Source organism: Heterodontus francisci, chromosome 36, assembly GCF_036365525.1.
Source record: "Heterodontus francisci isolate sHetFra1 chromosome 36, sHetFra1.hap1, whole genome shotgun sequence".
Classification (NCBI taxonomy): Eukaryota; Metazoa; Chordata; class Chondrichthyes; order Heterodontiformes; family Heterodontidae; genus Heterodontus; species Heterodontus francisci.
In genome coordinates, this window is record NC_090406.1 from 7,468,485 (window position 1) to 7,488,014 (window position 19,530).

The following is a 19,530-nucleotide window of genomic DNA, read 5'->3' on the forward strand; positions in this document are numbered from 1 at the left end:
ACCATTGGTGCACAGTGGCAGCAGTGTGCACCATCTATAAGATGTACTGCAGCAACTTGCCAAACCTCCTTTGACATCACCTTCCAAACCCGCAACCTCGACCACCTAAAAGAACAAGGGCGGCAGACAAAATGGGAACCTGCAATTTCCCCTCCAAGTCAAAAAACTATGCTGACTTGGAACTATATCGCCATTCCTTCATTTGTCGTTGGGTCAAAAACCTGGAACTCCCTTCCTAACAGCACTGTGGGTGCACTGAAATCACGTGCACTGAAATCACGTGTACTGAAATCACGTGTACTGAAATCACGTGCACTGAAATCACGTGGACTGCTGCGGTTCAAGGCGGTGGCCCACCACCTTCTTGAGGGCAATTAGGCATAGGCAATAAATGCTGGCCTTGCCAGTGATGCCCACATTTCAAAAACAAATAAAGAAAAAGCCAATGAATTATTTTTGTAGCATAGTCACTGTTGTAATGTAGGAAACTTGGCAGCCAATTTATGCACAATGCTCTCTCTTTTTAGTTCTCTCTTGATATTTTGCCTTGCAATTTCTAGTTCTTTGACTGCCTTTCCTTTTTTATTCATTCACAGCATTTATTACCAATCCCTAATTGCCCTTGAGAAGGTGGCAGTGAGCGAGCTTCTATGAATAAAACTAAATGGCTTGCTAGACCATTTCAGAGGGTAGTTAACAGTCAATATTGCTCTGGATCTGGAGTCATATATAGGCCAGGCTGGGTGATGACAACAGATTTCCTTCCCTATAGGACATTAGTGAACTAAATAGGCTTTTAAATAACACTGCAATAGTTTCATTTCATTTTAATTCCAAAATTTAAACTTCCCAACTACCATGGTGGGATTTGAACTCATATCATCAGACCATTAGCCCACACTTTGGGATGATTAGCAGCATAACCACTGTACTACTGTCCCCAGGCTCTTTTGAGTGACTGTCTCTCATACATCTACCTGTCTCTCAGCAGTGGTGTAACATGTGAACAACGGGTGATTTGCCTTTTTTTTTGGGACAGATGTTAGGAAGGACTTCTTTCCACATATCTGGAATAGGGTTCCAGGAAGGGGGAAAAAATGGAAAATGTCTACTTCCCAATAAACCCTCAGTCGAAGCAAGGACAATGATTTAGCTTTTTTTAAACAAAAAATTCCAGTAAGCGTAAAACACCTTGGAGTGTAAACTGCACCAGAGCTGCCTTGCATAAAGTTATATCACCTTTCTTGAATCTTTTGAGTCTTCCTAATAAAAGGCTTAAAACCAAACAAAGTGTATCTTTTTGGTACTTTGAGTCTCTTATCATAACATTTGCTTCAAACTAATGATAGCTATAGAATAACATTATTTAAAAATAATAGTAGGTTTGGGATTTGAGATGTCAGGTAATTTTGTTTCCCTGCAAAACCTTATAATTTTTATGAATACATCTCCCTCCCCCACATAAGATTGATTCTAACTGTGAAATCACTTCTTTTTGTACTTTAATCATTTTGCCGATGTCTCTTGTTGCAAAGGTGAAATATTTCATGGGGATGTGCCCTGGGACATCATATTTTCCCCTCTAATTTCCTTCAGTCTGAATTCCCTGAGTCAGAAAGTTGTAAGTTTAAGTCCCACTTCACAGACTTGAGCACAGAAATCTAGGCTGACACTCCAGTGCAGGACTGAGGGCGTGCTGTACTGTCAGAGGTGCCATCTTTTGGGTGAGACGTTAAACTGAGGCGCCGTTTGCTCTTTTAGGTGGACATAAAAATTCTCATGGCCACTATTTCGAAGAATAGCAGGGTGCAGTTCCCCCTGGTGTCCTGGTCAATGTTTATTCCTCAGCCAACACGTATAAGCAGACTATCTCTCATTATCACTTCACTGCTTGTGGGAGCTTACTGTGCACAAATTGGCAGCCACCTTTTCTATGTAACAACTAGATAGCAACAACTTCAAAAGTGCTTCATTGGTTGTAAATTGCTTTGGGATATCCTGAGATTGTGAAAGGAACGACATTAATGCAAGCTCTTTTTCTCATTCTGCGTGCTCTTATATGTTGCTGTACTCTAGAGGCTTGACTGCTTTGTAAAGGTTAATTAATTATCTGAGTTTTCTCCACTTTGTTGCACATATTTTATGGATAAACTTGATTCTGAGTTCCTCCTCTTTCATCATACATTGATGTTTAAAGAAAGGTTTGAAGTCTAGAGGTCAGTTTAACCGTATGATCAAAGCCTCATTGCCCCAGAGCATCAGGACAATGAACACAGGGTCAGGTTGGAAAGGCACATTTTTGGACAGATGTTCAGAAGGACTTCTTTCCACACATCTGGAATGGGACTCCAGGAAGGTGTGTTGAACACTGGATTCCTTAAAGAAACAGCTGGTTGCTGGCGTTATAAGGATAGTGAATTCAATGCCTGTTTTTTTTTAAAGCAAAGTGTACCCACACAAACAAAGGGCACTGTGAAGATGAATGGTTCAAATGTTTATGGGTTGAGCTTTGATCTTTCCTCATAGACTGTAAATAATAAGCAGTTGGTTAGACAAGGGTAACAAGGTTTTGATCAAATGATTCAAAAAACCTTCATCCAAACCTACATTGAGATCTCTACGTGCAGTCAATCCTCATGGGATCTTGGGAGTGCATTCATGGAAAGCATCCAATCAGTGTTAATTAAAATAGAAGGTGATGCTAAGCGGAGCTTTTCATTTTTCATTCATGGGATGTGGGCATGGTTGGCTTATTGTAGCTTGCTAGCTATCTCAGAGGGCTAAAATAAAAGCAAAATACTGCAGATGCTGGAAATCTGAGATAAAAACAGAAAGTGCTGGAAATACTCAGCAGGCCTGGCAGTATCTGCGGAGAGAGAAACAGAGTTAATGTTTCAGGCTGATGAGCCCCTGATGACAGGCCCTGAAACGTTAACTCTGTTCCTCTCCCCACACATGCTGCCAGACATGCTGTGTATTTCCAGCACTTTCTGTTTTTATCTCAGAGGGCTGTTAGGAGGATATTACATTACTGTGAGTCTGGAATCACATAACAGCCAGACTGTGTGAGTACAGAAGATTTTCTTCTCTAAAAGGCATTAATAAACCAGATGGGCTTTTGCGACAATCCTATAATTACCGATAGTTAGATTTTTATTCCAGATTTATTCAGTTAACTTAATTTATATTCTCATCTGCCATGGTGGCATTGAAACTCATCTCTCTGGATTTTTAGGCTAGGACTCTGTATTACTAGTTCAGTAACAAGAAAGTCTGGGACAGCACGAGCTGAAGACAGGATTGGGCTCAATAGTTAGAACGAGCTTTCAAACCCTCTTGTGCTATTACATGTACACGTTGATATGTATTTTAGATTTTGTCCAAAAAAAAATTACTGATCAATGTTTAACCAGTGGAACTTTGCTGAAGTGGACAATGCAAGTTGAAGATTAAGTTTGATCAATTTGTGTTTGACAGATATCCAATCAAATCACCAAGGCCCGGTTGCTATGGGGATAAGTTTGAATATCCTGGCATTAGAACCTACGGAATTCGAAACCCTAGTGAGCAGTATGACGTCTACTGTTACATCAAGGAACTTAAAGGCAAGTTGAGATTTCTGCTTTGTTGAAAATAGGTGAAATAGCAGATCCTGAAGGTTGAATATAAAACATTTTGTTTGGCTCTTGACACCTCCATTTTCTCTGCTGCCATTATTTCTTCATTTTGGGGGAGCATTGCTACAAAGTTGACAAGAAATATAATTTGGTTGAGTTATAGGGACGGGAAGCAGCTTTTTCATTGGGTGTTGGGTTTGGGGTGGTGTTGGTGCTCATCGAAAGGAAGCATGCCAGCAATGGGGACTGAAATCTGTTTGCAGTTTTTGCTTCCAATGCTCAGTTCCTCTTGTTCAGACATTTCACACCCAACTGTGGCTGTATTTGGCTCCTGGACTCGGCCACTCTTATCTTCAAAGCCTAGGCAAGCTGCTTATAAAGCCCAGGGACTAAGCTGACTACTGTTTTTTGGACGGGCTTGCTGAGTGCTGCTGGCTCATTAGGGCGATGTGTAGTCTTTCCCCACTCCAGTTGGGATGTTCAGCTGCAGTGAGGCATCCCACTCAATGATCTCAACCAGCAACTGATGACATCCACCTCATTGTAAAGCTGTTGATGCATTTGACTCCACTCAGCTGGAAACATTAACTGGAAGCAGTGCATGAGGTGAGCAACGCTGGTTAGTGTACAGCAAGGGTCTTGCTGAATGATGAATTAAGATGCACCACATGGTGTTACTTAACCATAGTTAGAGCATTGTTCTTATGTATAAGTTCAAGTTGAGCCCAGAAAGAAAGATATTGCACCTTTCAAAACCTCAGGACCTCCCGAAGTGCTTTATAGCCAATGAAATACTTTTGAAGTGCAGTCACTGTTGTAACATAGGGAGATACAGCAGCTAATTTGCACACAGCAAGATCCCACAAACAGCAATGTGATAATGACCAGATAATTTGTTTTTTTTACATTGATTAAGGAATAAATATTGACCAGAACAGTGGGGACAACTACCCTAGTCTTCAAAATAGTGCCATGGGATCTTTTACATCCTCCTGAGCGAGCAGGCAGGACCTCAGTTTAACATCTCATCCAAAAGACGACACCTCCAACAGTGCAGCACTCCCTCAGTAGTGTACTGGAGTGTCAGCTTAGATTTATGGGGGCTTTGCAGACAACATCTTGTGCCTAACCATACTTTGGCACCACGTGTTGTAGTTGTCTTGAGAGTGGTCCTCAAGCAATAACTTGGCCAAACCGACTGCTGGTCAGTCACTGACCAGGCCCACAGGTGAAAACCTACCCTTTGGCTGAGGGCCAGCACACCTCCCCCTCGACATGGGGAAATAAAATCGAAATAAACAACATAGTCAGTCACTGGCACCACGATTGAGTGTGTTCATTGTCAAGCTTCAAAGTAAATTGCATTTGGGCCAAAGACTCTCTATATCATCTCAAATGGCCAGAATGCTCTGTGCCTCAGTGCACCCAATTACAGACATCTGGTGCTGGCTGAGAATGAATTTCTTGACATGAAAACATTTCATTTTTGCCCTGAAACTACAAATCCTGGCCAAATCTCACAGGTGTTAGCATGACTCAGAGGGTAGCACACTCACCTCTGAGTGAGAAGGTTATGGAATCAAGTTCCAATCCAGATACTTGAGCACAAAATCTAGACTGACACTCCCAGTGTCAGTACTGAGGGAGTGCTGCACTGTTGGAGAGGCTGTCTTTTGGATGAGGTGTTAAACCGAGGCCTCATCCGCTCTCTCAGGTGGACGTAAAAGATCCCATGGCACTATTTTGAAGAAGAACAGAGGGGTTCTCTCCCCACCACTCCCTCCCTCCATGCCCAACCCGGTTGGTATTTATCCCTCAACCAACATCATTAAAACCAGATTATTTGGTCATTCATCCTCTTGCTGTTTGTGGGATCTTGCTGTGTGCAAATTGACTGCCGTGTTTCCTACATTACGACAGCGATTACACTTCAAAAATAGTTAATTGGCTGCAAGGAGCTTTGAGACATTCTCAGGTTGTGAAAGGCGCTACAGAACTGTAATTCTTTCTGTCTACTATGAACTTGATTTGCGACTAACTGACTACAGATTTGACTAGTGCACGACAGTGTTTGTGACTTTTGGCGTTGTGATATTGTCAGGTTATGTGACTGGGATCCTTGAACTTTTACGCAAGGACCATCGAGTTCCCCTGAGGACTGGCGATGAGGACTGTTGTTTTAGATGTTGGGTGTGCTATCATAGAGGAAAAGTTTTTTTTTTAAACTCCCCAACTACCACAAAAAAAAACTAAGGGTTTTACAAAAAGGCAAACTAAATTTACGTTACCTTCATTCCTGAGCGCTCTCGCGTTTCTAGTCGTGTAGCCCCACCCTCTTCCCGCTCCCCCAGTTGTCTGACTTGCATTCCATCTGGTGAGGTTGGTGCTGAGAGCTGGTTCTTTGTGTTTCTCTAATGTGATAAAGGGCATTCTACAACATTCAGCGTCCTACAAAACTTGCAACTTGGGTTTTCTGGATGGCTGGACCGTGTGTGCCGTCATTGGTAGGTTTCTGGCACAGAGTCTGTCCCTGTTGCTCAGAAGGGAAAAGGGAAGAGGAGCAGAGCATTAGTCATTGGGGACTCCATAGTTAGGGGAACAGATAGGAGGTTCTGTGGGAACGAGAGAGACTCACGGTTGGTGTGTTGCCTCCCAGGTGCCAGGGTACGTGATGTCTCCGATCGTGTTTTTGGGATCCTTAAGGGGGAGGGGGAGCACCCCCAAGTCGTGGTCCACATAGGCACCAACGACATAGGTAGGAAGAGAGATGGGGATTTAAGGCAGAAATTCAGGGAGCTAGGGTGGAAGCTTAGAGCGAGAACAACCAGAGTTGTTATCTCTGGGTTGTTGCCTGTGCCACGTGCTAGCGAAGAGAGGAATAGGGAGAGAGAGGAGTTGAACACGTGGCTGCAGGGATGGTGTAGGAGGGAGGGTTTTGGTTTCCTGGATAATTGGGGCTCTTTCTGGGGTAGGTGGGACCTCTACAAACAGGATGGTCTTCACCTGAACCAGAGGGGTACCAATATCCTGGGGGGGAGATTTGTTAGTGCTCTTCGGGGGGGTTTAAACTAAATCAGCAGGGGAATGGGAACCTAAATTGCAGTGCCAGTGTACAGGCTGTTGAGAGTAGTGAGGTAGGGGATAAGGTTACAGGGACGCAAGAGGGCACTGGCAAGCAAGAACTTGGTTTAAAGTGTGTCTCCTTCAACGCCAGGAGCATCCGGAATAAGGTGGGTGAGCTTGCAGCATGGGTTGGTACCTGGGATCCTGATGTTGTGGCCATTTCGGAGACATGGGTAGAGCAGGGGCAGGAATGGATGTTGCAGGTTCCGGGATTTAGATGTTTCAGAAAGAACAGAGAAGAGGGTAAAAGAGGGGGGGGTGTGGCATTGTTAATCAAGGAAAGTATTACAGCGGCAGAAAGGACGTTTGAGGACTCGTCTACTGAGGTAGTATGGGCCGAGGTTAGAAACAGGAGAGGAGAGGTCACCCTGTTGGGAGTTTTCTATAGACCTCCGAATAGTTCCAGAGATGTAGAGGAAAGGATAGCGAAGATGATTCTCGACAGGAGCGAGAGTAACAGGGTAGTGGTTATGGGGGACTTTAACTTTCCAAATATTGACTGGAAATACTATAGTTCGAGTACTTTAGATGGGTCTGTTTTTGTCCAGTGTGTGCAGGAGGGTTTTCTGACACAGTATGTGGACAGGCCAACCAGGGGCGATGCCACATTGGATTTGGTACTGGGTAATGAACCCGGCCAGGTGTTCGATTTAGATGTAGGTGAGCACTTTGGCGATAGTGATCACAATTCGGTTAGGTTTACCTTAGCGATGGGCAGGGACAGGTATATACCGCAGGGCAAGAATTATAGCTGGGGGAAAGGAAATTATGACGCGATTAGGCAAGATTTAGGATGTGTAGGATGGGGAAGGAAACTGCAGGGGATGGGCACAAACGAAATGTGGAGCTTATTCAAGGAGCAGCTAATGCGTGTCCTTGATAAGTATGTACCTGTCAGGCAGGGAGGAAGTTGTCGAGCAAGGGAGCCGTGGTTTACTCAAGAAGTTGAAGCGCTTGTCAAGAGGAAGAGGGCGGCTTATGTTAGGATGAGACGTGAAGGCTCAGTTAGGGCGCTTGAGAGTTACAAGCTAGCCAGGAAGGATCTAAAGGGAGGGCTAAGAAGAGCAAGGAGAGGACACGAGAAGTCATTGGCGGATAGGATCAAAGAAAACCCTAAGGCTTTCTATAGGTATATCAGGAATAAACGAATGATAAGAGTTAGAACAGGGCCAATCAAGGATAGTAGTGGGAAGTTGTGTGCGGAATCAGAGGAGATAGGGGAAGCGTTAAATGAATATTTTTCGTCAGTATTTACAGTAGAGAAAGAAAATGTTGCCGAGGAGATTACTGAGATACAGCCTACTAGGCTAGATGGGATTGAGATTCACAAGGAGGAGGTGTTAGCAATTTTGGAAAGAGTGAAAATAGATAAGTCCCCTGGGCCAGATGGGATTTATCCTAGGATTCTCTGGGAAGCCAGGGAGGAGATTGCAGAGCCGTTGTTGTTGATCTTCAAGTCGTCATTGTCGACAGGAGTAGTGCCGGAGGACTGGAGGATAGCAAATGTTGTCCCCTTGTTCAAGAAGGGGAGTAGAGACAGCCCTGGTAATTATAGACCTGTGAGCCTTACTTCGGTTGTGGGTAAAATGTTGGAAAAGGTTATAAGAGACAGGATTTATAATCATCTTGAAAAGAATAAGTTCATTTGCGATAGTCAGCACGGTTTTGTGAAAGGTAGGTCGTGCCTCACAAACCTTATTGAGTTTTTCGAGAAGGTGACCAAACAGGTGGATGAGGGTAAAGCCGTGGATGTGGTGTATATGGATTTCAGTAAGGCGTTTGATAAGGTTCCCCACGGTAGGCTATTGCAGAAAATACGCAAGTATGGGGTTGAAGGTGATTTAGAGCTTTGGATCAGAAATTGGCTAGCTGAAAGAAGACAGAGGGTGGTGGTTGATGGCAAATGTTCATCCTGGAGTTTAGTTACTAGTGGTGTACCGCAAGGTTCTGTTTTGGGGCCACTGCTGTTTGTCATTTTTATAAACGACCTGGATGAGGGTGTAGAAGGGTGGGTTAGTAAATTTGCGGATGACACGAAGGTCGGTGGAGTTGTGGATAGTGTCGAAGGGTGTTGTAGGGTACAGAGGGACATAGATAGGCTGCAGAGCTGGGCTGAGAGATGGCAAATGGAGTTTAATGCGGAGAAGTGTGAGGTGATTCACTTTGGAAGGAGTAACAGCAATGCAGAGTACTGGGCTAATGGGAAGATTCTTGGTAGTGTAGATGAGCAGAGAGATCTTGGTATCCAGGTACATAAATCCCTGAAAGTTGCTACCCAGGTTAATAGGGCTGTTAAGAAGGCATATGGTGTGTTAGCCTTTATTAGTAGGGGGATCGAGTTTCAGAGCCACGGGGTCATGATGCAGCTGTACAAAACTCTGGTGAGGCCGCACCTGGAGTATTGCGTGCAGTTCTGGTCACCGCATTAAAGGAAGGATGTCGAAGCTTTGGAAAGGGTGCAGAGGAGATTTACTAGGATGTTGCCTGGTATGGAAGGAAGGTCTTACGAGGAAAGGCTGAGGGACTTGGGGTTGTTTTCGTTAGAGAGAAGGAGGAGGAGAGGTGACTTAATAGAGACATACAAGATAATCAGAGGGTTAGATAGGGTGGATAGTGAGAGTCTTTTTCCTCGGATGAGGATGGCAAACACGAGGGGACATAGCTTTAAGTTGAGGGGTGAAAGATATAGGACAGATGTCAGAGGTAGTTTCTTTACCCAGAGAGTAGTAGGGGCGTGGAACGCCCTGCCTGCAACAGTAGTAGACTCGCCAACTTTAAGGGCATTTAAGTGGTCATTGGATAGACATATGGATGTAAATGGAATAGTGTAGGTCAGATGATCGGCGCAACATCGAGGGCCGAAGGGCCTGTACTGCGCTGTAATATTCTAATTCTAATTCTAATTCTATTGATCTGTCCAACAGATTCTGTACATCACTACTTTCCAATGGTCTTCCTGTAGACCAGGGTTTACTCACCAAGATCTTGACCAAGGCCACAATCCCAGCTATAGTCTGGCTTTGATGATTCTCACGCAGGAATGTTCGAATCCTGTGGTGATGGGACATGGGACGTTGCCTGTGAAGTGGACAGTGAAGTGATCGCAGTTCTCCCAAGTGGAATCTAGATGTTACTTTGTTTTTATTAATTATCTGTTTGTGAGATCTTCCGCAGAGGGAGGGAGTTTGAGGATTTTGACCCAGCAACAATAAGAGATCAGTGACATATTTCCAAGTCAGGATGGTGTGTGGCTTGAATGGGAACTTGCAGGTGGTGGTGTTCCCATGCATCTGCTACCCTTGTCCTTCTAGGTGGTAGTGGTCTCGGGTTTGAAAGGTGCTGTCGAAGGAGTCTTGGCGCGTTGCTGCAGTGCATCTTGTAGATGGTACACACTGATGCCACTGTGCACCGGTGGTGGAGGAAGTGAATGTTTCCCCTACAGGTCAATAGATTTCTTTATTTTAATAGTGCTCCTTTCTAAGAGAAATCCTTTGCCTCCTGTTGCTGGAAGGTGAGAAAACAAGAAAGCAAAATTAAATGGTGGTTCTGTCAAGGGCCCGAGAGCTAGACAGGCCATCAGTGAAATCTCCAAGTGTCTGGAGGAACCAGTCAGTCAGCTGAAGTGGGGCAGTGCGGGGAGGTAGACAGATACAGGCTCCTGAGTTATATTAAGAGAATTATCCTTCCATTATTTCAAGTACTTGTCGCTATAGTGACTGAAAACCTAGCTTCATGTGTTCACAGGCACCATATTTCATGATACAGCCACTCTGAAACTGAACCTGACTGAGGCCATGCATCAATGTCAGACACAGGGAGCTGAACTAGCAACTGCTGGCCAGCTGTATATGGCTTGGAGCCAAGGCTTCGATCGGTGTGATGCTGGCTGGCTGGCCGACGGCAGTGTACGGTACCCCATCAACATTCCCAGAAGGAACTGCGGTGGAGATATGCCAGGCGTGAGGACGGTTTACCAGCTCCAAAATAGGACGGGCTTTCCTGACCCTGGCTCAAAGTATGATGCCTACTGTTATAGAGGTATGACCTTCATCTAATACTGTTTCTCACTTCCATAGTTTCCTAGCAACAAGAGGAACAAAGGAACATCAGCACGATTATATAAAATGTAAGAGCATAAGGATAGTGATGGTTGGTTAGAATGTTGTCATTTCATTTCATCACATTTAAGAAAGGATATAACTGCACTGGAGGTGGTGCAGCAAAGACTTACTAAATTGGTCCCTGGGATGAGGGGGTTGTCCTATGATGAGAGGCTGAGTAAGTTGGGCCTATATTCTCTGGAGTTTAGAAGAATGAGAAGCACTTAATTGAGATATACAAGATTCTGAAAGGGCTTGATTGCGTAGAAGCTGAGAGATTATTTCCGATGGTTGGGGAATCTAGAACGCGGGGACACAGTCTTGGGATAAGGGGCCGATCATTCAGGACTGAGATGAGGAGAAATTACTTCACTCAAAGGGTTGTGAATCTTTGGAATTCTCTACCCCAGAGGGTTATGGATGCTCCATTGTTGAATACATTTAAGGCTGGGATAGATAGATTTTTGGTCTCACAAGGAATCAAGGGACATGGGAGTGGGCAGGAAAGTAGAATTGAAGCCCAAGTTCAGTCATGATTGTGTTGAATGGCGGAGCAGGCTTGATGGGCCATATGGTCTACTCCTGCTCCTATTTCTTGTGCTCTTGTGTTCATCTCAAGGGTCATGGTTTAAAGCCAACTGACACTGGCTCTGGGTACTCCTCCCAGTGATGGTTCTAGGCATTCTGTGTGGTATGAATTTGGAAGGTCCAGTATATAAAGGCACCAGTCAGTGTATGTCTAGACTATACAGACTAAAAGGCCCTAATTCAATTCCAGGTTGGACAGTACAATCATTTTTTTTTTATTTGTTTCATGGAATGTGGGCATCGCTGGCTAGACAAACATTTATTGCCCATCCCTAATTACCATGAGAAGGTGGTGGTGAGCTGATGCCTTGAACCGATGCAGTCCATGTGAGGTAGGTACACCCACAATGCTATTAGGAAGGGAGTTACAGTATTTTGACCCAGTGACAGTGAAGGAACTTCCAAATATACTTCCAAATCAGGATGGTGTGTGGCTTGGAGGGGAACTTGCAGTTGGTGTTGTTCCCATGCATCTGCTGCCCTTGTCCTTCTAGGTGGTGGAGGTCGCGGGTTTGGAAAGTGCTGCCTAAGTAACCTTGGTGAGCTGCTGCAGTGCATCTTGCAGATGGTGGACAGCCTTTGGGGAGTCAGGAAGTGAGTTTCTCACCATAGGATTCCTAGCCTCTGATCTGCTCTTGTAGCCAGGATATTTATGTGACTACTCCAGTTCAGTTTCTGGTCACTGGTAACCCCCAGGATGTTGATAGTGGGGGATTCAGCGAACGTAATGCTGTTGAATATCAAGGGAAGATGGTTAGATTCTCTCTTGTTGGAGATGGTCATTGCCTGGCACTTGTGTGGCGCGAATGTTACTTGCCACTTATCAGCCCAAGCCTGGATATTGTCCAGGTCTTGCTGCATTTCTACACTGACTGCTTCAATGACTGAGGAGTTGCGAAGGGTGCTGAACATTGTGCAATCATCAGTGAACATCCCCACTTCTGGCCTTATGATTGAAGGAAGGTCATTGATGAAGCAGCTGAAGATGGTTGGGCCTAGGACACTACCCTGAGGAACTCCTGCAGTGATGTCCTGGATTTGAGATGATTGACCTCCAACAACCACAACCATTTTCCTTTGCGCTAGGTACGATCCAACCAGCGGAGAGTTTTCCCCCTGATTCCCATTGACTCCAGTTTTGCTAGGGCTCCTTGATGCTATACTTGGCCAAATGCTGCCCTGATGTCAAGGGCAGTCACTCTCACCTCACCTCTTGAGTTCAGCTCTTTTGTCCATATTTGAACCAAGGCTGTAATGAGGTCAGGAACTGAGTAGCCCTGGCAGAACCCAAACTGATTGTCACTGAGCAGGTTATTGTTAAGCAAGTGCCACTTGATAGCACTGACGATGACACCTTCCATCACTTTAATGATGATTGAGAGTGGACTTATGGAGCGTAATTGGCCGGGTTGGATTTGCCCTGCTTTTTGTGTACAGGACATATCTGGGCAATTTTCCACATTGCTGGGTAGATGCCAGTGTTGTAGATGTACTGGAACAGCTTGGCTAGGGGCACAGCAAGTTCTGGAGCACAGGTCTTCAGTACTATTGCTGGAATGTTGTCAGGGCCTGTAGGCTTTGCAGTATCCAGTGCCGCCAGTTGTTTCTTGATATCATGCGGAGTGAATTGAATTGGCTGAAGACTGGCATCAGTGAAGCTGGGGACTTTAGGATGAGGCACTTTTGGCTGAAGATTGCTGCAAATGCTTCAGCCTTATCCTTTGCACTGATGTGCTGGGCTCCCTCATCATTGAGGATGGGGATATTTATGGAGCTACCTCCTCCTGTTAGTTTAGCATAGAAACATAGAAAATAGGAGCAGGAGTATGCCATTCGGCCCTTCGAGCCTGCTCTGCCATTTATTATGATCATGGCTGATCATCTAACTCAGTAACCTGCTCCCGCTTTCGCCCCATACCCTTTGATTCCTTTAGACCCAAGAATTATATCTAACTCCTTCTTGAAAACATGCAATGTTTTGGCCTCAACTGCTTTCTGTGGTAGCAAATTCCACAGGTTCACCACTCTCTGGGTGAAGAAATTTCTCCTCATCTCAGTCCTGAAAATTTACCCCATATCCTTAGACTATAACCCCTGGTTCTGGACTCCCCCACCATTGGGAACATCCTTCCTGCCTCTACCCTGTCAAGTCCTGTTAGAATTTTATAGGTTTCTATGAGATTCCCCCCTCACTCTTCTGAACTCCAGCGAATATAATCCTAACCGACTCAATCTCTCCTCATACGTCAGTCCCGCCATCCCAGGAATTAGTCTGGTAAACCTTTGTTGCACTCCCTCTATAGCAAGAACATCCTTCCTCAGATAAGGAGACGAAAACTGCACACAATATTCCAGGTGTGACCTCAGCAAGGCCCTGTATAATTGCAGCAAGACATCCCTGCTCCTGTACTCGAATCCTCTCGCTATGAAGGCCAACATACCATTTGCCTTTTTTACTGATTGTTGGACCTGCATGCTTACCTTCAGCGACTGGTGTACGAGAACACCCAGGACACGCTGCATATTCCCCTCTCTCAGTTTATAGCCATACAGATAATAATCTGCCTTCCTGTTTTTGCTACCAAAGTGGATAACCTCACATTTATCCACATTATACTGCACCTGCCTTGCATTAGCCCACTCACTCAACTTGTCAAACTCACTCAGAAGCCTCTCTGCATCCTCCTCACAACATACCTTCCCACCCAGTTTTGTGTCATCTGCAAATTTGGAGATATTACATTTAGTTCCCTCATCTAAATCGTTGTTTAATTGTCCACCACCATTCACAACTGGATGTGGCAGGACTGCAGAGCTTAGATCTGATCCGTTGGTTGTAGGATCGCTTATGCAGTTTGGCATGCGAGTAGTCGTGTGTTGTAGCTTCACCAGGTTGACACCTCATTTTGAGGTATTCCTGGTGCTGCTCCTGGCATGCCCTCCTGCACTCTTTATTGAACAAGGGTTCATTCCCCGGCTTGATGGTAATTGTAGAGTGGGGGATATGCTGGACCATGAGGTTACAGATTGTGGTTGAGTGCAATTCTGCTGCTGCTGATGGCCCACAGCACCTCATGGATGCCCAGTTTTGCATTGCTAGATCTGTTCGAAATCTAACCCATTTAGCATGGTGATAGTGCCACAGAACACGTTGGAGGGTATGCTCAATGTGAAGACGGGACTTCGTCTCCACAAGGACTGTGCGGTGGTCACTCCTACCAATACTCTCATGGATGGATGCATCTGCGGCAGGCAGATTGGTGAGGATGAGGTCAAGCATGTTTTACCCTCTTGTTGGTTCCCTCACCACCTGCCGCAGGCCCAGTCTAGCAGTTATGTCCTTAGGACTCGGCCAGCTAGGTCGGTAGTGGTGCTACCGAGCCACTCTTGATGATGGACATTGAAGTCCCCACTCAGAGTACATTCTGCCCCCTTGCCACCCTCTTCCTCCAAGTGGTGATCAACATGGAGCTGTACTGATTCATCAGCTGGGGCGGTGGGGGGGGGGTGCGGGGGGGTGGGTGTCCGGGGTGGGGGTTGGGGGTGCGGTAGATGGTAATCAGCAGGAGGTTTTCTTGCCCATGTTTGACCTGATGCCATGAGAGGTCATGGGGTCCGGAGACGATGTTGAGGTCTCCCAGGGCAACTACCTCCTGACTGTATACCGCTGTATCATCCCTGAGTTGAGGAAGGGGAGTTCAAGCCAACATTCACCCTCTTAATTGGTAACACTGATCCCCAATCACGTGTGTCTGAACACTGCATGAGAAAAGGGTTAGGCTCCTCTGTGATGTGAGACAACCTTGATTCAATTCTTAGGAGGGATAAACCCTTGGCATAAAACTGTCCCTATATTTAACACAGATTGTCAGCTGTGGCTCAGTGGCAGCACTCTCACCTTGATGTGGGGAGCTTGTGAATTCAAAGATTTGAGCAGCAACTCCAGTGCAGTACTGAGGCCGTGCTGCACTGTCAGAGATGCAGTCTTTTTGAATGAGATGGTAAACTGCAGCCCTGTCTAATCTCTCAAGTGGGTGTGAAAGATCCTGTGCTACTATTTGGCATACAAGCAGGTGAGTTTTTCAATATTTATCCCTCAAACAACATCATTAGAACAGATTATCTGGTCATTATCACGTTGCTGTTTGTGGAAGCTTGCTGTGAGTAAATTGGATTACAGCAGTGAATACACTTCAAAAAAGTACTTCATTGACTTGTGAAGTGCTTTAGAATGTCCTGAGGTCATCAAATGTGCTATATACATGCAAATTAATTCATTTACTCAGAGGCCCACAGTGACTGGTGTAGGAAATAGGACACTGAAGTTGAGACTATGCCATGTTCTTGCGTGGTGGCGGGGGAGGGAATGAACATAGGAACAGAAGGAGGCCATTCAGCCCCTCGTGTCTGTTCCATCATTCAATTAGATCAGGGCTGATCTGTATCCTAACTCCACCAACCTAGCTCCGTTCTGTAACCTTAAAACCTTTGCCCAACAAAAATCTATTCATCTCAGTTTTGACATTTGCATTTGACCCTTTGGTTCAACTGCTTTCTGGGGGAGAGGGTTCCAGATTTCCACGATCCTTTGTGTGAAGAAGTGCTTCCTGACATCACCCCTGAACAGCCTGGCTCTAATTTTAATGCTATGCCCCTGTGTTCTGGACTCCACCACAGAGGGAATAGTTTCTCTCTATTGACCCTAGCAATTCCTTTAATCATCAGAACAAACTCAATTCCATCACCCCATAAACTACTATATTCGAGGCAATTCAAGCCTAGTCTATGCAAGGGCCTTTTAACCATTATGTAATCTGTCCGATGCATGCCTGGGAAGGGGCTTGCTGTTAATAATGACGTCCCCTCAGGCAGCGGTGCTCCAATCTGCGTGCCAAACTGCATAAGCAGCATGCGATAGACAGAGCTAAGTGATCCCATAACCAACTGATCAGATCTAAGCTGTGCAGTCCTGCCACATCCAGCCGTGAATGGTGGTGGACAATTAAACAACTAACTGGAGAAGGTGGCTCCACAAATATCCCCATCCTCAATGATGGGGGAGCCCAGCACATCAGTGCAAAAGATAAGGCTGAAGCATTTGCAACAATCTTCAGCCAGAAGTGCCGAGTGGATGATCCATCTTGGCCTCCTCCTGAAGTCCCCAACATCACAGATGCCTGACTTCAGCCAATTTGATTCACTCCGCGTAATATCAAGAAACGACTGAAGGCACTGGATACTGCAAAAGCTATGGGCCTGACAATATTCTGGCAATAGTACTGAAGACCTGTGCTCCAGAACTTGCCGTGCCCCTAGCCAAGCTGTTCCAGTACAGCTACAACACTGGCATCTACCCTGCAATGTGGAAAGTTGGCCAGGTATGTCCTGTACACAAAAAGCAGGACAAGTCCAACCCGGCCAAATACCGCCCCATCAGCCTACTCTCAATCATCAGTAAAGTGATGGAAGGTGTCATCAACAGTGCCATCAAGCGGCACTTGCTTAGCAATAACCTGCTCAGTGACGCTCAGTTTGGGTTCTGCCAGGGCCACTCAGCTCCTGACCTCATCACAGCCTTGGTTCAAACATGGACAAAAGAGCTGAACTCAAGAGGTGAGGTGAGAGTGACTGCCCTTGACATCAAGGCAACATTTGACTGAGTATGGCATCAAGGAGTCCTAGCAAAACTGAGGTCAATGGGAATCAGGGGGAAAACCCTCCGCTGGCTGGAGTCATACCTAGCGCAAAGGAAGATGGTTGTGGTTGTTGGAGGTCAATCATCTGAGCTCCAGGACATCACTGTAGGCGTTCCTCAGGGTAGTGTCCTAGGCCCAACAATCTTCAGCTGCTTCATCAATGACCTTCCTTCAATCATAAGGTCAGAGGTGGGGATGTTCGCTGATGATTGCACAATGTTCAGCACCATTCGTGACTCCTCAGATACTGAAGCAGCCCGTATAGAAATGCAGCAAGACTTGGACAATATCCAGGCTTGGGCTGATAAGTGGCAAGTAACATTCGCGCCACACAAGTGCCAGGCAATGACCATCTCCAACAAGAGAGAATCAAAACATCTTCCCTTGACATTCAACGGCATTATCATCGCAGAATCCCCGACGATCAACACCCTAGGAGCTACCATTGACCAGAAACTGAACTGGAGTAACCATATAAATACTGTGGCTACAAGAGCAGGTCAGAGGCTAGGAATCCTGAGGCGAGTAACTCACCTCCTGACTCCCCAAAGCCTGTCCACCATCTACAAGGCACAAGTCAGGAGTGTGATGGAATACTCACCACTTGCCTGGATAAGTGCAGCTCCAACAACACTCAAGAAGCTCGACACCATCCAGGACAAAGCAGCCCGCTTGATTGGCACCCCATCTACAAACATTCACTCCTTCCATCACCTTCCAAACCCGTGACCTCTACCAACTAGAAGGACAAGGGCAGCAAATACATGGGAACACCACCGCCTGCAAGTTCCCCTCAAAGTCACACACCATCCTGACTTGGAACTATATCGCCGTTCCTTCACTGTCACTGTGTCAAAATCCTGGAACTCCCTTCCTAACAGCACTGTGGGTGTATCTACCCCACATGGACTGCAGCGGTTCAAGAAGGCAGCTCACCACCACCTTCTCAAGGGCAATTAGGGATGGGCAATTAGGGATGGGCAATAAATGCTGGCCTGGCCAGCGACGCCCACATCCCATGAATGAATAATTAAAAAAGAATTCTCACCAAAGCTACTCTTCACCCTGATTAATGAAGTAATAATGGTTATCAAAGGTAACAGATCACGAGGACACCCATTAGTTAAATATAGTGCACCATGACATCACACAAAAAGCAATATTGGAATATCTGAGTCATCATGTACACCTGGAATGTTCTAGAAGTTGGTACAGCTGTGTTTTGTGTAAAGCGATGGATCTTGCTGGAAGTTCACTGACTGCAGATTGTCTATTAACTTAAAAGAAAATGCTTTCATCCTATAACATAAAAGCACAACTGAAAAAAGAATAAAAATCTGTCTGGGGATTGATGCAGTTCACACCTGGATTAGTGGTTGTCAACCCTTCAAACTGGTCCTGGAGTTTCTGGGAATTGGACACTGCATGAGCAACTCCGGAGAAAAAAATTATAGGAGCATTCAAAAAAACTGAGGGCTTTTTTTCATTTTCTTTAAACATTTATTACTTATAAAAATATTGGAGACTCTTTGACCGCTAAGAATCGTCCAATCAGGTAATTAAGAGCCTGTTCAATTTCTAATTAGTCGCGGGAAGGTGATGCGCCATGAGGATGGATATGTCAGACGACCAATAGCGGGAATGTGGGGGTGGGCCAGTTGGAGGCAGGAGGTCTTGTGATGGAAACCTCCAGAAATACATCCGACCAGAATTGGCGACCCTAACCTGAATGCACCTGACCCAGTGAGCACACCACTATTCCCTGTCTGAAGGGTTCAAAATGGCAGTCTCAGTGAGGGCGTATTTCAATAGCCTCTGTGCATTATCTATGCCCGAATGTCACTCTGCAAACGTCCCTCTGGGAGATTCTCATGGCCAACCCACGATGACTCTTCAACTGTTTTTTCATCCCATCCAGTAGAGAAGAGCTTCCTTTACCCTTCTGCACTGAACCAAGGTGAGTGACCATGGATGTGAATCTGTGGCACAAAATTCTGTGCCAGCTGCCAGTTCTCGCTTGCCTTATGAGGAGTACAATTACAGTCCTTGTCCCAAAATAATTCTATATATTGTCTTTATCCTAATCCCCCTCACTTTACATAGAATTACATAGAATGCACAGCACAGAAACTGGTCATTCAGCCCAACTGCTCCGTGTTGCTGTTTATGCTCCATATGAGCCTCCTCCCACCCCTACTTCATCTCACCCTTTTCAGCATATCCACCCATTCCTTTCTCCCTCATGTGTTTATTCAGCTTCCCTTTAAATGCATCTATACTATTCACCGCAACCACTCCCTGTGGTAGTGAGTTCCACATTCTCACCAGTCTCTGGGTAAAGAAGTTTCTCCTGAATTCCCCATTGGATTTATTAGTGACCATCTTATATTTATGGCCCCTGGCTGT

At 45.5% G+C, this 19,530-nt stretch overlaps 1 protein-coding gene across 1 annotated transcript in view; it reads left to right on the forward strand.

Moving 5' to 3' along the window:
• Positions 1-19,530, forward strand: part of ncanb (neurocan b) — a 153,195-nt gene that overhangs the window by 24,975 nt on the left and 108,690 nt on the right. The window contains exons 8-9 of the mRNA XM_068015877.1: positions 3,478-3,605; positions 10,485-10,778. Coding sequence (XP_067871978.1) covers positions 3,478-3,605; positions 10,485-10,778 — 422 coding nt within the window. The remainder of the gene's footprint in view (positions 1-3,477; positions 3,606-10,484; positions 10,779-19,530) is intronic.